Genomic DNA, 25342 nt, shown 5'->3' on the forward strand with positions numbered 1-25342 from the left:
GAGTATTAAATTTGACAGTAAAATAATAATCAAGTTTTCAGATTAATTTAAATAGGCTAATTGAAATAAGTGAATATTCAAGAAAATTTAATTGTACTGGACAACAAGCTGTTCCTAATGTGGTAACTAAAATTTCTATTGGTAGTTCATCTCACGGTAAAATTCCTGAACATGCAATGAAACTAAAGCAGTCATATTTTTTGTGCAAAAAATTAAAATTAAAGTTATCAAGACTGCATTATAAAATTTACGAAAGCCTACATTAATCAAAAAAGGGGGGATAGTAGGGTAATATCATGTAAGGAAAAATATCCTATAAGTAAATTACATCTAGAAAACTTTTACTTTACAAAATTAGTTTTTATTTGTAATGCTAACAGCAAGACACCCATGAAAAACACACATGGTGTCTAAATAAGACAAAGGAAAATCGTTTGGGCCAAAATAAAAAGGATCCCAAATCAATTATATAGAAAAGATTCCTTTATTAACTTTTGGTCGAGAACATGTTTGTATATTTTCAGAAAACAACTCCAAGACCATGTGGATTCCTGCAACAGAGAGGAATTGACAGGTCTGCTCCAACCACGAAGACAAGAGGAGAAACAGTCCAGAGATGGAAGACGCTGATGACGCCTTGCCACGCTAGCAGTCAGCAGCTGTGCGACGCAGCAGGTTGCCTAGGACCAAACCAGAGAGGGTCGGACCTGCATTGCCACCATGTGCCCACCATCCAGATATCATTGCTGACATGTACACTTAAGCAACTGTTTGACATTGAAACGGGGACTCAGAACTGTTGGACATTGAAATTGGGACTCAAACATTTTTTGTTATTATATGTTTATTACTAGTCTGCAGAGGCAAGATTTTTTAAAAGAAAGAAATGGGGGAAAAAATAGATACAGAGGCAAAGAAGCATTGAACAGACTGTCAAACTACAGCAGGAAGGCAGAGGAGGATGGGGGGTGGGGGGGCTGTAAGAGATCAACCGAAGGACTTGTATGCATGCATATAAGCATAACCAATGGATAAAAGACACTGGGGGGGGGGGGGGGGGCGGGGAGCGGGCAGGTAAAGGCATGTACTGGGGGGAAGGGGAGGCCGGGGGGAGGTCAATGGGGGGGAAAAAAAGGAGACATATGTACTATTTGTAATATTTCAAACAATTAAAGAAAAAAAAAAGAAAATTGCTGCTTTAGAACAAGCAGACAACTGTATATACCAAACATCCCATCTAACAATAGAGGAATACACATTTTTCTCAAGTGCCACAAAACATCTTACAGAGCTATGGATATTGATAACAAACGTAGTAGCAAAATACGAAACAAAAACATTATGGAAATACATAAAATAGGTAAGCAATAACAAATGATACTAAAAATACTAAAAAAGCAAAGATAATGACTCTAAAGAAAAGAAAAAAGAAATTTAAAACACTTGTTCTTCAAAAGATACCGTCAAGAAAATGAAAAGACAACCCATAGAATGGGAGAAAATATTTGCAAATCATTTATCTTATGAGAGACTTATATCTAGAATATTTAAAGAATTATTATAATTCAAAAATAAAAAGACATCCCAATTTTAAAGTGGACAAAGGATCTGGATAATTCTTCAAGAAAGATATACAAATGGCCAGTAAGTAAATGAAAGGATGCTTAACATCATTAGTCATCAGGAAAATGCAAAACAAGATGAGACCCAAAGAGTCAGTTAAGTGTTGGCAAGGATGTGGAGAAACTCGAGTCCTTGTAAAGGAGCGGTGGGAACAGAAAATAGTGCAGCCTCTTTGGTAAACAATCAAGTAGTTTCTCCAAATATCAAACATAGTTACCATATGACCCAGCAATATCCAACCTGAGTATATACCCAAAGAAAATCAAAACATATGACCACACAAAAACTTGCACACCAATGTTTATAGCAGTATTATTCATAATAGCCAAAGGTGGAAATAATCTAAATGTCCATCAATCTATATATATAAAAGCCCAGTGACTGACAGAGGAACAACCAGAACCACCGGTCGACCAGTCACTATGACATGGACTGACCACCAGGGGGCAGATGCTCAACGCAAGAGCTGCCCCCTGGTGGTCAGTGTGCTCCCACTGACCAAGATGAGCAGCACTCCTGCAGCAGGCAATTCCCGCAGGCCACGCCCCTCATCAGTGCACAAATCTGTGCACTGGGCCTCTAGTAGGTAAATAAAATAATATAACCATATAGTGAAATATTATTATCCAGCTATAAAAAGGAATGAAGTACTGATACTCACCACAACATGGATGAGCCTTGAAAAAATTATGCTAGGTAAAAGCCAGTCACAGAAAACCACATACTGTATGATTCCATTCATTATGAAAACTTAGAAAAGGGGTACCTATAGCTATAGAAAATAGTTTAGTGGTTGCTTACAACTGGGGTAAAGGGGGAGATGGGAGGTAGCAGTGACTGCAAAAGGGTGGGGGCTCTTTTTGAGGTAATGAAAATGTTCTCAAATTGGCTGTGGTGATGGTTGCACTAATTTGTGAATACTATACTAAAAAGCACTAAACTATATACTTTAAATGGGTGAATTGTATGGTATATCAATTATACCTCAATAAAGCTATCAAAAACTTATGCCAGGACCTCATATACTTTAACTCATTTGAATCTCATTATAACTCTACAGAGTAAGTGATAAACTTGCCAATGAAGAAGCTGCGGCTCAGAGAGGTTAAGTGGCTTGTCCAGACCTTGAGTACAGCCTGGATTGGAACCACATTTTTCCAATAAACTCTCTTTTTTCCCCTTATTATTTCACCTAATATACTTACAGCTTAAAACTTAAATCATTTTACCATTTTTTCCCTATTACTAGGATAAATGGATTGGCTTCAACCAGCTTAAAAACTAATCCCCTTAACAACCAATCACAATGTATGAACCTGGATAGAGGTGTGGAACAGCATCTATAAGTTATTGTGGGCCCTAGCTGATAGCTCAGTTGGTGGGCAAAATGCCAAGGATGTAGGTTCCATCTCCAGTCAGGGCAAAAACAAGAAGCATACAATGAATGCATCTATAAGAGGAATGACAAGTCAATGTTTCTCTCTCTCAAAAAAAAAAAAAGTCATTGTGGAGACAAGGGTATTTGAATATGGACTGGTTACACGTTATTAGAGAATTATGTGAGCATGCTATTGTGGTCTTTGGGAGAAGGTCCCTAGTCAAAGGAATGCACGTATTCCTTTGTATAAAGTATTTTTGGATCAAGTATCATCACATTGCCAACTTACTTTCAAAGGATTCAGAATAAACAAAAACAAACTAACAAAAAAAAAAAAAAAAAAAAAACAAAAAAACAAAGCTAACTCAGTGAAATGTTAACTGGTGAACCTAACCGTAAGTTTGAAATATTTAAATAAAAGTAAAATAAAAAAATGATATTGAAAGTTTTCAAAAATGATTTCACTTTGTGAATACTGTCATAGTCCACTTGAAAAAATTTCCAACAAAAACTTCTTATAAAATTACATTCTTATCATATACTAAAAAGTTTTTAATCAAACACTTAAAGTTTACAAATAAACACTATGTATGCCAACTTATAAATGTAAAAGGAATGATGGAATTTGAAAATAACTAGCAACTATGATGTAATAATAGACTCCGGCAAAGAATCAAGGATCAATTAAAAATCCTATATAATAGGAGAAACCAAGATGGCAGCGTAGGTAAGCACCTAAACTGCTGCCTCGCAAAACAATTTCAAAACTACAACTAAAACACAGAATGGACCCCATCCAGAACCACAGGAAAGCTGGCTGAGTGGAAATTCTACAACTAGAAGGAAAGAGAAAAGCTCACAGAGAATTGGAGGTACGGCAAAGGGTCTTTGTGCGCGCAGAGAGGAAGGGCGGCTGAGAGCCTGGCTGACTTTCGCTGGCGGAAGGGGGAAGGAAGCCCCCAACCCACTGAACCCCAGTTCCGACTGCACTGAACCCCAGTTCCGACTGCACTGAACCCCAGTTCCGAGCGAAACCCCGTGGACCCAGGCTCATACAGGGGGAGTCTGGTCTGTCAGGTAGAGAGAAAGGCACCCGGAGACTCAGAGATCTGGGGGGAGACCCGGGGGAGCCCCGGCGGGCAGGGGTCTGGAGGCGCGCGCGCCAGTGCGCACAAAGACTGCGGAGGTTGCCACAGGCTTTCCCTAGCAGAAGGGAGTCAGAAGCTCCTGACTGCACTGAACCCCAGTTCTGACTGCACTGAACCCCAGTTCCAGGCGAGCCCCTGGGGACCCACGCTCTTACGGGGGGGAATCTGGACTCTCGGGCGGAGACTCAGGAGGCGGGGAAGGCAGAGATCTGGAGGTGTGCACGCGCAAGGGCAACGCTGACGGGAAACCAAGACTGTCTGCTCTGCCCTGAGACTCCACCCCATCCAAGCTGAGCACAGAGGCTATTGCAATTTGGCAAGTCTAATCCTATAAGGCTGTCTCCAGCACCGAACTTTTCCCAGCGTAGACACAGCTGATCCTCACAGCCAACTGGCCTGCAGGTCAATTCCTCCCAGTGATACCAACAACAATCAAGACTTAATTACAACAAGGCTGTACACACAGTCCACAAAGGAGTGCACCGAGAGTATCCACCTCAGGTTAACTGGGGAGGCCGACCCACTGGGCCATATAGGAAACCTAGCACACAAAGCTACCCTACCAACTCAGGGAAGCAGTGAAAATGCGGCGACAAAGAAACAGATCACTAATGAAAGAAATGGAGGAAAACAAACAACTGGATAAAGAATTCAAAACCACGGTTATAAGGCTTTTCAAGAATATCCTAGAAAAGGCCGATAAATATAACGAGACCCTCGAAGATATGAAAAAGGACCAACTAGAAATTAAACATACACTGACTGAAATAAAAAATATTATACAGAGACCCAACAACAGACTAGAGGAACACAAGAATCAAGTCAAAGAATTGAAATACAAAGAAGCAAAAAACACTCAACGGAAAAAGCAAAAAGAAAAAAAAATCCAAAAAGCTGAAGATAATGTAAGGAGCCTCTGGGACAACTTCAAGAGTACCAACATCAGAATTATGGGGGTGCCAGAAGAAGAGAAAGAGCAAGATACTGAAAACCTATTTGAAAAAATAATGACTGAAAACTCCCCCCACCTGGTGAAAGAAATAGACTTACAAGTCCAGGAAGCACAGAGAACCCCAAACAAAAGGAATCCAAAGAGGACCACACCAAGACACATCATAATTAAAATGCCAAGAGCAAAAGACAAAGAGAGAATATTAAAAGCAGCAAGAGAAAAACAGTTAATTACCTACAAGGGAGCACCCATACGACTGTCAGCTGATTTCTCAACAGAAACTATGCAGGCCAGACGGGAGTGGCAAGAAATTTTCAAAGTGATGAATAGCAAGAACCTATAACCAAGACTACTCTACCCAGCAAAGCTATTATTCAGAATTGAAGGGCAGATAAAGAGTTTCACAGATAAGAAAAAGCTAAAGGAGTTCATCACCACCAAACCAGTATTATATGAAATGCTGAAAGGTATTCTTAAAGAAGAGGAAGAAGGCCGAAACCGGTTTGGCTCAGTGGATAGAGCGTCGGCCTGCGGACTGAAGGGTCCCGGGTTCGATTCCGGTCAAGGGCATGTACCTTGGTTGCGGGCACATCCCCAGTGGGAGGTGTGCAGGAGGCAGCTGATCGATGTTTCTAGCTCTCTATCCCTCTCCCTTCCTCTCTGTAAAATATCAATAAAATGTATTTAAAAAAAAAAAAAGAAGAGGAAGAAGAAAAAAGTAAAGATACAAATTATGAACAACAAATACATATCCATTAACAAGTGAACCTAAAAATCAAGTGAATTAAAAACCTGAGGAACAGAATAATCTGGTGAATATAATAGAATCAGGGGCATAGAAAGGGAGTGGACTGATAATTCTCAGGGGGAAAGGGGTATGGGGGGTTCAGGAAGAGACTGGACAAAAATCATACACCTATGGACGAGGACAGTGGGGGGGAGGTAAGGGCAGAAGGTGGGGTGGGAACTGGGTGGAGGGGAGCTATGGGGGGGAAAAGGAGAAACAATTGTAATAATCTGAATAAAGATTTATTTTTTTAAAATCCTATATAATAAAGAGGTAATATGCAAATTGACCCTCACACCCTCGCACAAGATGGCCACCCCCATGTGGTCAAAGATGGCTGCCACAAGATGACCGGCAGTGGAGGGTAGTTGTGGGTGATCAGGCCAACAGGGGAGGGCAGTTGGGGGTAACCAGGCCTGGCCTGCAGGGGAGGGCGGGGAGTTGGGGGGGACCAGGCCTGCATGGGAGGGCAGTTGGGAGCGACCGGACCTGCTTGGGAGGGCAGTTAGGGGGGACCAGGCTGGCAGGGGAGGGCTGTTGGGGGCGAGCAGGCCAGCAGGGGAGGGTAGTTGGGGGCAATCGGACCGGCAGGGGAGCAGTTAGGCGTCGATGAGGCTGGCAGGGGAGCAGTTAAGTGTCAATCAGGCTGGCAGGCAGATGCTGTTAGGTAGCAATCAGGAAAGCAGGTAGATGAGCTATTGGGAGCCAGCAGTCCCGGATTAGAGAGGATGCAGGCTGGGCTGAGGGACACCCACCCCCAGTGCACGAATTTTGTGCACCGGGCCTCTAGTCCTATCTAATAAAAGAGTAATAAGCAAATTGACCGTCACTCTAAGACACAAGATGGCCGCCCCCATGTGATCAAAGATGGCTGCCCCCATGTGGACACAAGATGGCTGCCACAAGATGGTCAGCAGGGGAGGGTAGTTGGGAGGGACCAGGTCTGCAAGTGAGGGCAGTTGTGGGCGATCAAGCCTGCAGGGGAGGGCAGTTAGGGGCAAACAGGCTGGCAGGGGAGTGGTTAGGGGGTGATCAGGCTGGCAGGCAGAAGCAGTTAGGGGCAATCAGGAAGGCAAGCAAGTGAGCAATTAGGAGCCAGCAGTCCTGGATTGTGAGAGGGATGTCCGACTGCCCATTTAGGCCCAATCCTACCTGGATCGGGCCTAAGCGGGCAGTCGGACATTCCTCAAAGGGTCCCAGATTGGAGAGGGTGCAGGCTGAGCTGAGAGACACACACCCCCATGCACGAATTTCGTGCACTGGGCCTCTAGTACATATATAAAAAGCCAGCGACTGAAATGCCGTAACCACTGGCCGCTATGACACCCACTGAGGCCAGAGAACCGGCCCGATGGGGGTTGGTGCTGGCCTGCAAACCCCTGAGGCCCTCCCCCACAGCCAACCGCACCCCTGATTCCCCCAATCATGGGTGTGGCCAGCCAGCCAACAGCCTGCAGCCCCTCCCCCTGGCCAGCCCCACCCCTGAGGGGCCCCACTACCCTGATTGGCCTGTGGCCACTCCCCCTAATCTGCCCCTTCCATACCAATCAAGGGTGGAGGTGGATGGCCAACCTTCCATGGCCCCTCCCCCGGCTGCTGACCCCCAATCAGCCACTCACCCCTCCCCACAGCTGGCCCTGACCCCAACTGGCCACCCACCCCAATTGGGGGAGGGGCCTGTGGGCCAATCACCCTTTGCCCCTCCCCCAGCCAGCACGGCCCTGATGCAACCTCCCTCTTGCCATCTCCTTCTCCTGACAGGCCCGGCCCCAATTCGTCCCGATTGGGGCTGAGCCGGCAGGACCCCACCCGAGCTAAGAGCTGACCATTACAGTGTGAAACTTACAAGAACATGACATCACTTAAACTAGCCAAATATCTATCACAAACATCACCTGAGATCAGGGACTTTAAACAGGAAAATGAAAAATTATCTTCCATGTAATTTTACATAAACCATATTACATTTTAAATGGGTGTGGGGATCATTAAGTACAAAACAGAGCATATGAGAGAATTACTTTGAAGGATCAATTACTCTCCAAAAGAAAACTTCTTTTGGCTGCAAAAGTGACCGACTTCACACTATTTATACAAATTCTGGGATTTATACCCTGACGCAGGCCAGAAATTTAACCGCTCCTCCACCATAGCCCAAACAAACCCTAGGGCATAGGTAGAGTAGCACAACAATGGAGCAAGAGAGAAAAAAAAAAGTGTATCCAAGTCTTACTTCCCAGCCAAAAAGATAAAGAACGAAAAATAAGGCACTGGGACCAGATACCCCAAGGTGGCAAAAATGGACACTCTTTTGTAAAAACACACCTTCAGAAGCCACAGGTAAATGATAACATCCCATTGAAGTTCTACAGTTATTCTTCCAAGACTCAAAGCCCTTCACAGTGTACTATTTATAACTGCTTAAGTCATCATCACATTTTTTTCTCCAAACCCAAACGAAAATTTATTTAAATCCATAAATATTTTGCCATACTAAGAGGAAAATCCAATGGGAGAAACCATAAAAATATTTAGAGTAACATCAAGAAAGATTCTGGCCCTGACCGGTTTGGCTCAGTGGATAGAGCGTCGGCCTGCGGACTGAAGGGTCCCAGGTTCGATTCCAGTCAAGGGCATGTGCCTTGGTTGTGGGCACATCCCCAGTGGGAGGTGTGCAGGAGGCAGCTGATCGATGTTTCTCTCTCGTCGATGTTTCTGACTCTCTATCATCCCTCTCCCTTCCTCTCTGTAAAAAAATCAATAAAATATATTAAAAAAAAAAAAAAGATTCTGTGGTTGGTATGTTCTAAATTGAAAAGTCTTTGGAAAAATAAACTTTATATAGCTTGGTATCTGCATATGTCCCAAATGTGCATGCCAGGACTGGGACACACACACAAACACAGAGCTTGGGCCTCATTGAGCTTCTGAACTGGTTATGACTAATCCTCGCCCTCATCCACCCACAACAGTCCACCACTACACAATGTTCAAGAGATTTGTCAAGAAGAGCCTAAGCCCTGACAGGCAATGGCAGCAGGGCAAGCCAGCCTGAGGCTGCATCACAACACACCTTCTTTCACAAGAGCATCAAGCAACTAGCCCCTGCCTGAGGGAGGGCTTTTATAGGGCCCAGTCAGCTTCACACCCTCTTCTCCACTACCCCCAAACCACTCTCTTTAAATGACTACACAAGAAAAAAATTACGTTTCCCAGCATGTGCAACTGCTAATGACATGCATATCTGGAAGCAACTTTGATTTCTTTCTATTTCTATTAACAGAAATATTAAACATTTGCATTTATGAAAAAGAATCACTATCAGAAGGAAAAACTCAAGTACTTCATATAGTGTTCCTTCTATACAATGGCCAACACTTAAGTCTTCCCTACTTATACTCTATAGGAGTGATTCTTGTTTGTTTTTGTTTGTTTTTAATGTTTTTATTGATTTCAGAAAGAGGAAGGGAGAGGGAGAGATAAAAACATCCATCAGCTGTCTCCTGCTACTGGGGTTCGAGCCCACAAGAGCAACATGGGCATGTGCTCTGAACCGTAATCGAACCTGTGACCTCCTGTTGCATGGGATGAGACTCAACCAACTGAGCCACACTGGCTGGGCTAAAGAAATGATTCTTAAGCAGGATAATCTTGGTCCCCCCAAGAGATATTTGGCAATGTCTGGAGACATTCTTATTTGTCATAACTGGGGTTGCTACTGGCACCTAGAGGTCAGGGATGCTGCTAAATATCTTAAAATACATATGACTGCTTCCCACAGCAAAGAGTTATCTGGTTCAAAAACATCAATAGTGCTGAGGCTCAGAAACCCTGAGCACTAAAGAAACCCACAGAATCCTGAGCTCAAACATCCAGCAATTCCTTTCTCAATCATAAAAACTACTGAAAAAAAGACTTTCCCAAGTTTTCCAGTATAAGCTGATTAGTGTTAGAGACTAATATAAAGAAGATATAATATAAGCATCCAAAGAACAGCATCCAATGAACTATGAAAATTCAGGGGAAGGGTAAAACAGATCTCTGAAGAGGGTGCAGTATCAAATGAAAGACAAACTACAAGTTAGAAGCTATACTGGATTTCATTCCAAGTTCTAAGTATAAAATCATGCTCAATATAAGAAACAAAAGTGAAGGGACCATAACATAATTCAAGACTTTCATCCTCCAAAATTCTGCATAACCTCAAAATATTAGCTCAGATTGAAGACATTGGAAAGAGTGAGAATGTCAATCTTCAAGCCTTGAAAGCGCCTTTCAAAGCGTATTTCTATATATATAAAAGCCTAATATGCAAAGTGTCCCCCTCAGGAGTTTGACCAGGAGTTCGATCGCTCACTAGGATGTGGGCTGACCACCAGGAGGCAGTGTGGAAGGGAGGTCCCAGCCGGCAGCTGGCAGGCCCCAATCGGTCCTGATCGCCAGCCAGGCCTAGGGACCCTACCCATGTATGAATTTCGTGCACTGGGCTTCTAGTTTGCAGATAAGATTTCCAGAGAAAGACAAATTCATATAAACTACAAACACACAAGTATGGTTATGCAGTTCTCATTTGGTATAAATTTAATTTGTAAAACACAGATTCTCATATAGCTCATAACCAGTGAGAAACATTCCTAAAATCATAGACATTTAGTTCTAGGAAAAATGTAGAAATCACCTAGTTTAAAATTTCCATTTTAAAAATGGGGCATTTGAAACCAAAAGTGATCTAAGATCACAATTCAATGACAAACTCCCTTTGGTCCCTCTGAAAATGTATTTCTCCTTTTTCCTTCTTCCTTCTTCCTTCCTCCTTCTCTCCTTCTCCTTCTTCTCCCCTTCTCCTTCTCCTCCTTTTTAATTAATCCTCACCCAAGGTTATTTTTTCCATTTATTTTTTTAGAAAGTGGAAGGGGAGGAGGCAGGGAGAGAGAGAAAAAAAAATCAATGTGAGAGGAACACATCGATTGGTTGCCTCCTGCATGCTCCCCAACCAGGATAGGAGCAAACCTGCAACCCAGGTATGTTCCCTTGACTGGGAATGGAACCCAGGACCCTTCAGGGCCGATATACTTAACCACTGAGCAACACTGGCCAGGTCTGAAAATCCATCAACTAGATCTAAGACCATATAGTTGGAAGCCATGCAGTTCTGTCCATCTTGGCTCTGTTCACACTGAATTTTCACATAAACCAGTTTTTGCAGTTGGATTTTCCAGCATTCTGGTAATGCTCCTCATTCTTACCTATAACAAATTGCAAGAACCCAGCACTCTCCTGATCAAAGGGCAGACGGTTGGTTGTACAGAATGCAGCCAAGTTTTATTTTAGGCTATCCTAACTGTGTTCCAGAAAATTAAGACCCAACTGAACTTCTGTCATAAAGCAAGTCTGATGCCAAATACAGACTGTCCTTCAGAGAGAGATGAGAGGGTACTGCCCTTTCTACAACTGTAGAAGCTCCCAACTACCTCTTTGAAGGTTCATATAGCAGGCAAAAACTGAAAAACAAAGAAACAATAAAAGACTGCCCTTTCAGGATGTTGGTATAAACAGAAAAGGATCTAGTATTCACTTTTAGAGAGATACACTCTGACAGAACATTCTCTCCCCTTTCAGGATTTCAAACGGCATATACATTTGCCCCTCTATAATTCACATCCTGTTCTTGGGCTTTCCTTGTCAGAGAAGGAGCAGATTCTGAACCTTTAGAAGACATTTATCATGTGTTATCTTACACTAAATAGCCACTTATTTTTAAATCATTTTAGATAAATTATCTCCAGGCATGTTCAAATACCATCTTCTCACATTGAGGCAATATCTAATCACCCTATTTTAAATTGCAACAACCCACCTGATCAACTTGGCTAGCCTCTACCCTACTTGATTTCCTGTCATCCTCTGAGACAGTTTAATGTCTGTCTCCTTCTGCTAAAAAGAGAGCAGGTATTTCTGTGTTACGTTCACATCTGTATTTCCAGCACCTAGTACACACTGTGCCTAGCACACATAGTAGATGCTCAAAAAATATTTACTGAAAGAAACAAATGAAATTATGAAGTTGTTCTTCTGTACTAAATTAAGCGTAAGTTTTAAAATGATCTTCGGCATTCTACATTATTAAAAACCAAAGAACTCTAGATTTGCATTGTGGAATCTTGGTCATTACTTAGGTCTAGCCCTTCATTTTATAGATAATGAAAACTGATGTAGAAACAGTGTGAGGTAGTAGCAACAGCATAGAATTTGGTATCAAAGAACCTGAAATCCAAATGAAAGCCTGTGTGCAAGCAACCTAGCCTCTCTTAACTTTCAATTTCCTCATCTGTAAAATGAGGATGCCTTCTACCTCATGGTGATGGTTAAGGATGACTAAGGATAAAACAAAACAACATTTGGAAAATGTATAAAGTGCTACTATACAAGTGGCATTTATCACTAGGTTATTTTAACCTGCCCCAAGTCACAAGAGCTAGTTAATGGCACAGTTAGAATCAGAGTTCAAGTTTCCTAACTCCTAGTCCAATGCATCTTGTGTCATGAAACTAGGCTTCCGATTCCCCTATTCAGGGCCAACTTATTCTTTCATCTAGTTCAAGGCTTCTTACTTAACATTATATAGTTGGGGATCACTTCTAGAATTTGATGAGAGCGATATTCCCTCTCCTCCAGCGAAATGCATATATATACACCAACATTAAACTCCCACAGCCCATCCACAGGCCCCAGGGTAGGAACCACTGATATACTGATGTACCCTCAGCAATTTTTATTTCTTATTTTCCTGAATAAGTCATGCCTTGGTGGTCTTAACTAAGAGGCTGGATCCAAGAAAACACCAAGAGTAGAATTCAGGAATCTGAATTAAAGGTACTGCCCCCAGATCATCATGCTGATTAGGTGAGGACTTTAATTAACCACATACAATCACAACCAGAAAGGAGCTACAAAGAAGGCAATGGTTTCAGTACTCAAAAGCAGGAAGCTCAGGGGAAAAAAGCAGTAGACAGGACTAATAGATTCTTTTTATCATGCTGCTATACTATATAGAAACCATTCAGATAATTTTACATGACCATTTTCAAATAGTCACCTAAAGACATCAAGGTCTCAAATTCTTTAGAGAAAACATGCAGAAATGTTTGTGATGAAATTTCTGTTCTCAACCCCACACCCATCATGACTAACTCCAGACCAGATTATCTAAAATGATTCTATCTTCCTCTACTTTACCTTGGTCAAGTAACATACTATATTCACTGTAAAAATAATTTGGCTAGGAAAAAGAACAATCAGTATGAAATCTTTGGGCAGATCAATCAATACCAAGTACTGAATGCAGTGTCATTAATCCGCTGTTGTCCAGCTATACTTCAATAGCCTCATCTGAAAAATAAAAAGAACACCCAATCTATGGTGCAAATACATTGTGAGAATATTTGGTAATCTCTTAATTTGTTAACAATTTAATAGCTGTTATCCCTGAGTGGTGGGACCCAATGTTAACAGTTAACTGCTTTTATCTTTGAGTGGTGGGATTATGGTGACTTTAATTCTCTTACCTATATTTTGCTTTAATTTTTAAGTTTTATATAATGCTTATTTATTATTTTTAAAACCAGAAATTATGAACAACTTACAGCATTACCTAACTAGGGTAAGGAATGTTCAGCCCATGGGCCATATGAGGCCTGAGAACTCATTTGGTCTGGCCCTGCCAAGGCATTAGGGGTGAGTTAATTAAATGTTTGACCAAATATAGCAGGCTAATTTTTAAGTTGATAATTTTGTATGGCCTGCAAGGGTTGTTATAAATATGGCCCTTGGGAGAGAAAAGGTTCCCCACTCCTGACCTATACATTCAGATTTTTTATCTGATGTTTAGAGAACACCAATCTGGGGGGTGGGCTACAACATATAAGGCCTTAAACATATCCCCAAAGTAAGACGCAAGTATATTGACTCTTCCTGAAGAAATCCTGTACATTCAAGGTGAAGAGAGAACAAAGGTGTTTTTTTTTTTACATGCAAAAATAATATCTGTGCTTTGGGGACCAGTTCTATAAGTAGGAGGTCTTGACCTCTGGCAGAATTGCATCATGAATCTTTACAACCCTTCACTCTCTAAAAGACTGCTTCACTTTAAATAGAAGCCAAGTCCTTGAGGATTCTGCTTCCTAAATTTTTTTTAAATCCATGGATTCAGCTTGGTGGTCCAGGGTAAAAATGAGATTTTTCCCACAGGTGAAAACTGGCTACCTAAAATCTGATATCCAACTTCTACCACTTGGTATTATTCATCAATTTTATCTTTTAAGATTGCCATAAATTAAAATTGTAGGGCCTTTTTAGCTGGCCTAACAAAGTACTACTCAGCATTAGAACTGTTTTGGGATTTTTTAAAGGGTCTTCCACTGCATCATAAACTCTAACCAAGGAAATGTTTCTCAAACTGTCAAGACAATAAACTATTCGATTAAAACATCATCTAAGCAAAATAAAAATAAATTTACTTATACTTAGAGAATAAAAACTGATATTGTTTCTGATGAGCTCTGCACTGTCACTGAGTTGAATTTATTAGAAGCCTAAAATAAATTTAAAATGTTTAATTTCTGATAACTACTGAAAATTTTAAGTTAAATTTCACATTAAGCATTTCAAAACACACTTTACATGAGAAATGAGAAAAATTATACAAGAACTGCAAAGTAAAAATATCTCTATCACTTGTTATCCATCTACTGAACATCTCCAAATAAAAACAGGTATGAGTAGTTACCAAAATGGAGTCCAAATATTCATTCCTGTGACATGTATTTCAAATAGCATACACTTTACCAACAAAAAAGTGTCACTGCCCAGAAACAGACATCTCAAATGGCCCCATTACTCACCTGTAACTGATCTTTTCATTTGTTTTACATACAAATTTGATCTCTTTGATCAGCTTACATTTCCTTTAGGAATTAAACTAGCTAATACTTAGAAACCACAAATTTATTTCTTAGAACATAATACAAGTAATTTATAGAATACTCTAGATATCTGTAACAACTTAAGGCAAAATTATTTACCTCTATTTTTCCATCAATAAACTGGGAATATATAGATTTTGAAAGATGAGTTTTTCCACAGTACTTTACAACAGGTCCTTAAAATCACCTCAGTTTCATTACCTGGGGCTGGAGGCACGTTTACCAGCACCCAAGATGGCATCGTTGCAGGCAACACCTCCCACAATAGCCACCATTTTGAGGATCAGGATATAAACTACTCACAATTTTATGCCAACTAAAAGAAAGCACAGGATTACCAGAGTAATTGTTAAATCCCTTGACTTTTAGCATTCCCCAACCTTTCATTTTTGTAGCCCTGTTTCTCCTCTTCAGTCAATATAAACAGTTGTGCCACTAAATTTTTCAGTAAAAAGCATGCTTTCTACAGTTACGTTCAAACTTTGAAAATAAACACTATGGTGCTACCTAAAATACCCAAGTTATTATATCTTCCTAACATTTTAATCACATTATTTTCATCAGTTTAAGGAACTAAGAAACGCCAAAAGCCAGTGAATGGTACTAGTTTATTAGCCTACATTCCTCTTCATCTTCCACCCTACCCTTTTTGATCGTTTTATTTCCCGATTTCATTAACTCTGCAACAAGAGCAAGTTCCCACACTTTATTCATATGGGAAGCAAATGATATCTGCGCAAAGAATCTTAAACTAAAGATGAGACAAAAACCTTAGGAGTAAACGAATTAAAATCAATCTGAAAACGGCAGAAAGTAAGATGAGTGGGGGTGGGGAGGCAACAACCACGATTTGCTCCTCCAAATAGGTGATTCTTATTTTGATTACTCCACCGGCGAACTCAATGGCAAAACTGAAAAAAAAAACTGATCAAGTTTCCACTTATCTTTTTCCAAAGGCAAAAGGTGGTAAGTCACTACGCATATTGCTACAGGCGAGCAAGCAATTCAATCTGCCAACCAATCACATATTTCACACCCCCTTCCAAAAATAAAAAGAAAGGAGGATGCCGGTAGGCCAGCTGCCCGTTTTGGCGATCCTGTACCTCCGGTTCCTCACACTCCCGCCACCAGCCCTGCTGATAGGACCCCTGGTCTGAGTGCGGCTATCACAAAGCCTCGGGTGTGAAAGCACCTTCGGCCTGGCCGGAGCCATCCTCCTCCTCCACGATCGCCGGTTGGGATAATGGCGAAATCGACTCCAAGAGCTCTCGAGGTCCCTACATAAAGAGGGCCGTCTGTTCCGAGAGGAAGGGCACTATCAAATAATAGCGGAGTCCTAAACTTTCCCTCCGCAGCGCCGCAGCGCCGAGCCAGGCCCTAGTCCCCGCCGCCCGAGTTAGCCCAAGGCGCCCCTGAGGTGGGGGCGAGCCTCGCCCGGCACCCCATCCGGCCACAGCAGCTGGCTCGCCGCTTCCACCGCCCCAAGAGGGAGCTCCTGAAGCCCGAGGAGAGCAGCGGTCCCACTCCCACAAAAGCGAGTTCCCCCCCCGCCCTACCGCCTCCCGCTTCGACTCGCAGGAACAGGCGCGGTGCGCGCGGAGGCCGCCGGCAACGTCCGGAGCCCGGACTCGTGCCCTCCGGCCAGTCCGCGCCGCACGCCCCCGCCGAGCCCTCTACTGAGGGCGGACGCCTGGCCGCGTCTCCGGCGCCGCTCCCTTCCGCGTGGAATTCCGGACGACCCGTGGGGCAGGGTAAAGGGGCGCCGCGCGCGGCCACTCACCTCGATCTCGAAGTCGGGAAGGCGGAACGCCGTGCGAAAGAGCGAGCAGAAGTGCGCTATGGCCGGGACTTCCCACCAGGAGCGGAGCTCGCCCAGCCCGGCCGCACCGCCTTCCTCTGGGCACATCTCCCGACGGTGGCGGCGGGAGCGCCGGCCCCGTGCTCGACGCGCTCTTTGCGGCCCCACGCTGCCCGCCCGCCCGGACTCCCGCCTCAGCTCCTCGGGCGGGGGCGGGGGCGGGGGCGAGGGCGGGGGCGGGGGCGGGGGCGGCTGCTTCTCCCGCTGCTGCCGCCGCTCGGCGGGTGCATGAGCTGAGGGCGGACGAGCGCGCGGGGGGCGGCGGCTCGGACTCAGTCACTGAGGCGGCGGATGATCCCGCTGTCCGCGGGTTCCGCGCCCTCGCCCCATCCCGCGGCTGCGGCTGCGGCTGCGGCTGCGGCTGCGGCTGCGGCTGCGGCTGCGGCTGCGGCTGCGGCTGCGGCTGCGGCTGCGGCTGTAGCCGCCCCCAGCCCCGTACAATGTAATCATCTCACAGCCAGCAAAAACAGATGGGGCTGGGGGCGGGGAGAGGGCCGGGGGAGGGGCCGCCACGAGGAGGGGGCGGGGCTGCCCCACCACAACAACAACCCCGCCCCCACCCCGGGCCCCGAACAGCTGCACGGGAAGAGAGGGGGAGGGGAGAGGGAACTGAGCGCCCCAAGAAAGAAGTGTAAGTAGAAGGGAGCGAGGTGCACCCTGTGAACTGCTCTGAGAAGCACTCCGCTTGTCTGGGGCTGAGGAGTTTAATGACTTTGATGAATAAGGACAATAAGGGTCTCTCTCCCACCCCCCAACTTGGCCTTAGTGGTTACATCCTTTTAAAGGGCCCGCTGGGTGGTTCTTTCTGAGGCTAGATCCTGAAAGACGCACGTGGAGGTCAGATGTTATTTGTGCTGATGGTGGTGCGGAGAACCAGTGGACTGTGCTCAGCAGATATCTAAGGCCTAGAGAAATTAAGTGGTTTCCACGTGTTATTTAACACTTTTATTCCATACAAGAAACCCTAAGGAGCTGCCTTTCTCCAAGGGAAGAAGGTGGAAGGTGCTGATTAAGGTGGAACTCAGTAGGATGGAGGCAGCGGGAAGGGTTGGGTAGGGGAGGCACCAATCAGCAGAGGTGTGGAAAGAGCGACCCCCTCCCATCATCCCCGGAAATGGACATGTATGACCGCCCTAAAGAAGACAAGCTTTTAAAAAAAGACGCGCCTGGAGTCCTACAACTACTCTGGCGGCAGAAAAGCTGCCGTCACAGTGTAATGAGAAAGGTGGTGGGTGGGAAAAGGGAGATAGTCTGAGGAGTGTGTTGTGTTGGGAGTGGAGACCTGTACGCCTTAGGCTAAGAGAAGACTAGGAGTTGAGGCCTCCACTTCAGAAATGTTACATTCTACAGTATGTTAGAATTCTAAGCTTGGGGGAGGCGGAAGGGGAAATCACCTCCAAAACTGACCAGAAATTCGGAAAAACTACAATGAATGCCCAGATATTTGTACTGATCACTGCAATTTCGTATTTATTGCATTCTACTCAAGTCTCAAAGGACCTCTCACAGGAAGCACTGCTCCTGGTGCTTCTCCCAGATTAATCAAGTACTTAATTGAGTGACAGGTACAATTACAAAGTGTATGGTGGTGAAATCAAAGATCCTCTTCTACCTTTGAGCAGTGTAAAGTCTGGAGAGAATGGCAAACGTGATGAACATTATGTGATAGATTTTGGAGTCTGGGTACTTCTCTCCCTCCCTTTATTCTGGTAGTTTTAATAACCTGTTTTCTTTTTATAAGGCAGCATTTTTTTTTTTAATCCAACTTCTTAAAATGTGTATTTCAGTGTATCTTTTATTAATCAACTACTTCAAAATACTTCATCTTCTAATATTCCCCCACCTCACCCCACCTCTGCATAGAAACAGCCCCAAGGTTTGTAGTTTTGCTCTTTTATCACCTGGAACTATTGATTTAAAATTCATCCTCAAATTCTACCATATATTTTAAAGAGCAGAGGGTACATTTTGGTGTGTTTCTAAAGCACAGCTATTATGTAGATATTCTATTAATAGATAAGATGTGAAAGGGTGACAAGCCACTGTGGAATTAATCACATAACCTGAATTGGACATTTTCCCCTGTTTTTCTTCATTTCCTCACATATCAGTTTGACTTTCCACACTTGTCTCTCTTTTATTAAAGGGTTACTGCTTTCCTTTAACATTTGTTTTGAATCCATTATATCCTGACTGTTCTTTCCCCACCTTCTTTTTCCTGGTTTTCCTCGTCTTTTCATTCTTGCCTTTATCTCATCATTGTTTAACCTTTTACCTGGCCTCTTGTCACTAGCCAGCTTCGTAATAGTGCCTCAAACAGTTCACAATACTAGAAAGCATGTTTTGGTTACTCTAGTATGTTTGAATGTTGGTTACAATCCTCCCACCTCCACTTGAAGGCTACTCTGTTGTCCTCTTCCCTCCTCCACAATCCTGTAAATCAGCGATTTACATCTTTTTCATCTCATAGCACACATAAACTAATTACTAAAATTCTGCGGAAACCAAGAAATATATTTTTTGCCTATCTGACAAAAAAAATATTTAATTTTGACTTATTTACAAAAATAATAGTAATAGTAATTACCTACCCTTTTTGCTCCAAAGTGACTTTAAAAAATCAGGTGTCTAGCTTGGCTGGTTTGGCTTAGTGCAGTGGTCGGCAAACTGCAGATCGCAAGCCACATGGGGCTCTTTGGCCCCTTGAGTGTGGCTCTTCCACAAAATACCACGTGCGGTTGTGCACGTACAGTGTGATTGAAACTTCGTGGCCCATGCGCAGAAGTTGGTTTTCGGCTTTCAAAAGAAATTTCAATCGTTGTACTGTTGATATTTGGCTCTGTTGACTAATGAGTTTGCCGACCACTGGCTTAGTGGATAGAGTGTCAGCCTGTGGACCGAAAGGTCCCGGGTTAGATTTCAGTCAAGGGCATGTACCTCGGTTGCAGGCTCCTCCCTAACCTGGGCCCTGGTCGGGGTGCATACAGGAGGCAACCAGTCCATGTGTTTTACATCGATGTTTCTCTCTGTCTTTCTCTCTCTCTTCCACTCTCAAAATCAATGGAAAAAGTGTCCTTAGGTGAGGATTAAAAAAATAAAATAAAATAAATCAGGTGTCTATACTTGTGTAAAAGGATTTTTGGTACCAAGAATTAACCAATCATATGCAACTTTATTATGTGATGTGACCAATAAGATGCAACTCTATTATATGACCTACTAGGGGCCCAGTGCACGAATTCGTGCACCTTGAAAGGAACTGTGGGCCAAGAAGCTGAGGTAGGCACAGTGGTAGGTTTCGGCCCATCCTCCATGCTCCCGCCCAGCCCCTCCTGCCACGGCCCCTGGTCCCCTGTCTGCCAGCAGCCCCACTCCCGCTGCCACTGCTCCCACACACTGATAGTGCTGGCCCCGCTCGCACCCACTGACGGCGCAGAGCGATTGGGGCCAGCACCAGCAGCGGGTGTGAGCAGGTCCGGTGCTATCAGTGGGTGTGAGCAGTGGCTGCTACCCCGATCACCCCTCAGGAGCAGGGGGAGGTGGAGAAGCCCTCATGGGCAATCAGGGCCAGCAGCCGCCGCTCACACCCGCTGATGGCACCAAGTGATCAGGACTGGCGCTGGGCACCGGCAGCGGGTGCGAGTGGCGGCGCCAACTGCAGGTAGGAGCGGGGCCAGCGCTGGCAGTGGGTGCAAGTGCCTGGCGGGATCATGGCGCATGGGAGCAAAGAATTTTCAGTAACCACCAGAGGCTTGCCCTGATGACAGCGACCGGAGCCCCACCTTGGTCTGGTGCCCCCACTCACCTCCACCATCCCGCCACGGCCAACGCCCACCATGTTCCGCACACGCCCCCTAGTGGTCAGCACATGTCATAGCGACCAGTTGTTCCAGTTGTTCTGCTGTTTGGTCTACTTGCATATTAGCCTTTTATTATGTAGGATATATTTATGGCTCAAGACAGGGCATTCACACCAGACAGCTATCATTGTGTTGGCTGTTGTCATTTTCTTTGACAATCTAAGGGACAAGAGAGTAGTGCCTATGTAGTCAGGTATAGCATGTTGTAAGAATTCTGGTGGCACACCAGAGTGCCCCTGTACTGCTGTAAATCAACAAATCTGTCTTGGAACTGCAGGTGCCCCCCTTGGACTGGTGGTCACAGACTTCTCCCTGTCTCTTCCTGTGCACCTTCTTCCCCTGTGAGTGATTTGCCTTCTACTTTTTTCTTCTAAGGGCCACTTCTCAGTGTTCATATGGATAGGCACATCAACTTTAGACTTCTTTCTTTCTATATATCTCTAACTCTGGTTCAGTTTCTATAGTTTTTGCTTGGTTTCCTCACTTTGCTCTCCACTCACCCCAGCTTTCATCCACAGTCTGGAACCAATTCTGGTCCGAGCAGCTAATGAGTGTTACATGTCTTGAGTCTGGCTGAAAGTGTGGCCTCCATGTTCCCTGAGTTTGGGTTCTAACTAGAATCTCACAATTTGACCCCTGCCTCTGCCTCTATTGGAGCTGATATCCTAAATCTTTGACCCTGCTTTGAACATTTGTCCCACCTTCCCCTTGGGACTTAACAGCCTCAGATCTATTTTCTGACTGTGTTTCTGGCCTATTCTCCTGGAATCTAGATTACTGACCCCTGTACCTAGATGTTAGACACTCGCACCTCCCTGCTTCCTTTCTTCCTTTGATTCAAACTGGTGTCTCACTCCTAGTTTTTTCCAGCCTGGCCAATTTTTTCACCCTCTAAACATTAGTTGTATCATATTCCTTAAAAACATACACAGCTCTTCCTTTCTTCCCTTTCTCTCTCTTACTTCTTTTCTGTTTGTGAGCTACTGCCACTGAAAGTGCCATGAAGCAGTTCTCTCTTTCTGGTCCTGGGAGTCCATGTCAGCCACAACTGACTGAAAGGTTGGGCACAGGTAGACCAAGAGCAAGGACATCTACCTAAGGCTGTTGATCAAGCTGTACAGGTTTATGACCATATGAACCAATTCCATGTTCAACCAAGTGGTGCTGAAGAAGTTATTCATAAGTAGCACCACCCAGTCACCTCTGTTTCTTCCCCTGATGATCCGAAGAATGAAGCTTCCTGGCCAGGACACCAAAACCACTGTGGTTGTAGGGGTGATAACCCAGGATATGTATGTACAGGAAGTGCTCAAACTGAAGGTGTGTGCACAGTGTGTGAGCAACGCTGGGAACCCACTCTTCAAAACCAGGGGCAAGATCCTCACCTTGGACTAGCTAGCCCTGGACTCCCTCAAAGACTGTGGCACCATCATGCTCTCTGGTTCTCCAGTGCCAAGAGATGTATAGGCATTTGGGAAAGGGCCAAGGAACACCAAGTTCGAACCCAGTGTGTGCTCTGAGGGCCAAGAGTTCCAGTTGTGCCAGAGGTATTGGCCAGCCTTGACTACAAAAACTAACCGTAAATCCTGTCTTCTTTTTTTTTTTTTTAATGTATTTTTATTGACTTCAGAGAAGAAGGGAGAAGGAGAAAGAGATAGAAACATCAATGATGAAAGAGAATCATCTATCAGCTGCCTCTGCACACCCCACATGGGATCAAGCCCACAACCTAGGCATGTGCGCTGACTAGGAATTGAACCATGACCTCCAGGTTCATAGTTCAACGCTTAACCACTGAACCATGCCAGCCAGGCGATCCTTTCTTCTTACTACTTTAAAAAAAAAATAATTATTGTTGAAAGTATTACACATGTCTCCCTTTCCCCCCCATTAGTCCCCTCCATCCTGTCCCCGCCTCCTGCCCCAGGCCCTCACTGCCCCACTCTCTGTGTCCATGGGCCACTCATATATGCATATAAGGTCCTTGGTTGATTACCTCCCACACACCCACCCTCCCTCACCTTCCCTCTGAGATTCTGCACTCTGTTCCAACTGTATGTCCACTCACTTTAGAGAAGTGTCTCTTTAGGTCCGTTGCCCATTTTTTAATTGGATTGTTTGTCTCTTTTTGTTAAGCTGTATGAGTTTCTTATATATTTTGAATATTAATCCTTTATCAGATGTATCATTAGCAAATATATTCTCCCATACAGTGGGCTCCCTTTTCATTTTGTTGATGGTTTCTTTTGCTGTGCAGAAGCTTTTTCTTTTTCTTTTTTTTTAAATAAATATTTATTGTTCAGATTATTACAGGTTTTCCTCTTTTTTCCCCCCATAGCTCCCCTCCACCTGATTCCCCACCCCACCCCATGCCCTTACCCCACCGCCACTGTCTTCATCCATAGGAGTAAGATTTTTGTCCAATCTCTTCCCGCACCCCTCACACCCCCTTCCCCCTGAGAATAGTCAGTCCACTCCCTTTCTATGTCCCCGATTCTATTATATTCATCAGTCCATTCTGTTCATCAGATTTTTTATTCACTTGATTTTTATATTCACTTGTTGGTAGGTATGTATTTGTCATTTTGTTGTTCATACTTTTTATCTTTACCTTTTTCTTCTTCTTCCTCTTCTTAAAGAATACCCTTCAACATTTCATATAATCCTGGTTTGGTGGTGATGAACTCCTTTAGCTTTTTCTTGTCTGTGAAGCTCTTTATCTGACCTACAATTCTGAATGATAGCTTTGCTGGGTAGAGTAATCTTGGTTGTAGGTTCTTGCTATTCAACACTTTGAATATTTCTTGCCACTCCCTTCTGGCCTGCATAGTTTCTGTTGAGAAATCAGCTGACAGTCGTATGGGTACTCCCTTGTAGGTAACTAACTGTTTTTCTCTTGCTGCTTTCAAGATTCTCTCTTTGTCTTTTGCCCTTGGCATTTTAATTATGATGTGTCTTGGTGTGGTCCTTTTTGGATTCCTCTTGTTTGGGGTTCTCTGCACTTCCTGGACTTATAAGTCTATTTCTTTCACCAGGTAGGGAAAGTTTTCTGTCATTATTTCTTCTAATAGGTTTTCAATATTTTGCTCTCTCTCTCCTTCTGGTACCCCAATAATTCGGATGTTGGTACGCTTAAAGTTGTCCCAAAGGATCCTTACACTATCTTCATATTTTTGGATTCTTCTTTCTTTTTGTTTTTCTGGTTGGGTGTTTTTTGTTTCCTCATATTTCAGATCTTTGGTTTGATTCTTGGGGTCCTTTGATCTACAGTTGAATTTCTATATATTCTTTATTTCAGACAGTGTATGCTTAATTTCTGACAGGTCCTTTTCCATTTTTTTGGAATTCTCATTAATATCCTTAAAGGTCTCACTAAGTTCCTCAGAGGTTTTTAGAAGATTCTTGAGTAACCTTATAAATGTGGTTTTGAACTCTATACCCAGTAGTTTGCTTTCCTCCATTTCTTTCATTCGTGACATGTTTCTTTGTCTCCGCATTTTGCTGCTTCCCTGTGTTGATGGTGTGGTTTTCTGTAATAGGTGACCAGTGGTTCAGCCTATCACCTGAGGTGGACACTCTTGGTGTAACCCTTTGTGGGCTGAGTGCAAAGTCTTGGTGTAAAGACTCCCTTGATTGCTGTTGGTACACTGGGAGGAATTGACCTCCAGGCCAATTGGCTGTGAGGACCCGCTGTGTCTATAATGGAAGAACTGCTGTGCTGGAGACATGCTTATGGGGCAGGACTTGCTTCAGTGGGGCTTTGGTGTTCACTGAGTCTGCCTCTTGAATGTGTCACTTATGGATGTGAGTAGTTGAAATCTGGTGTCGTCTCACACTGACCTCTAGATACACTAGCTTCTGGGTTTCCAATGGGTGCCGGTCAGCTACTGTCTGAGGCCACCCAGCAGGAGGTACAGCAAGAACTACAGTTTTCTCCTCTTTGCTTGGGGTTTGGAGGTTTTGGAGCTGTCTGACCAGAGCTGCAGTTTGTTTGGTTAAGCTGCGATAGGGCAGGCCCATTCATATGCTAAAGCCGCTGTGTGGAGCTTGGGTGGGTTTGTAGATTGTGCGGGGCGGGGTCTCAGGGAGTCACTAAGCTAGGGCGTGGCAAAGAGTGATGGCTGCCAGTCAGCCGTCTCTACATCTCCGCATTTCCAAGTCCCCGCATCCCATGCCCCAGCGCAGTAAACAATGAATGCTGCGCACATCTCTGCAAGAAAGTCACCCTCACTTTCCGACCCGATGGCAGACATTCCAGCTTCTCCTCATAGGAGTTTGGGTCCCCAGCGTCTCCCCAGAAACTGGAGTTCAGAGTAATCTAGAGCTTGTCTCCCTCCGGGTTGAAAGAAGCAGTGCACCCAGTCGCCCGCCGCCAGCCTGATTCGCACGCCTCCTTACCTCAGCTTTTCAGCGCTTGTGCACGTCTCAATGCTCTTTTCTCTTTCCTTCTAGTTGTAGAACTTCCACTCAGCCAGCTTTCCTGTGGTTCTGGGTGATAGACGTTTTGTCTTTTAATTGTAGTTTTGAAATTGTTGTGCGAGGCAGCAGTTTAGGTGTTTACCTATGCCACCATCTTGGTTTGGATCTCAGAAGCTTTTTCTTTTGATCTAGTCCCATTTGTTTATTTTCTCCTCAGTTTTCTTTGTCCTAGGAAATCCTATCTAATAAGAGAGAAACATGCAAGTTGACTGTACCTCCGCTATTCCCACAAGCCACGCCCTCCAGCCAATCAGGAGTGAGTATGCAAATTAACAC

The 25342-nt window shown here is 44.2% G+C and overlaps 1 protein-coding gene across 1 annotated transcript in view; it reads right to left on the bottom strand.

The window, feature by feature from the left end:
• Positions 1-16873, bottom strand: part of CECR2 (CECR2 histone acetyl-lysine reader) — a 187633-nt gene extending 170760 nt beyond the window's left edge. Inside the window, exon 1 of the mRNA XM_080658754.1 lies at positions 16650-16873. Within this exon, the coding sequence (XP_080514880.1) occupies positions 16650-16775 (126 nt within the window). The 5' untranslated portion in view covers positions 16776-16873. The remainder of the gene's footprint in view (positions 1-16649) is intronic.
• Positions 16874-25342: the final 8469 nt, after the last annotated feature.

This window comes from Plecotus auritus (assembly GCF_963455305.1).
Source record: "Plecotus auritus genome assembly, chromosome: 3".
NCBI lineage: Eukaryota > Metazoa > Chordata > Mammalia > Chiroptera > Vespertilionidae > Plecotus > Plecotus auritus.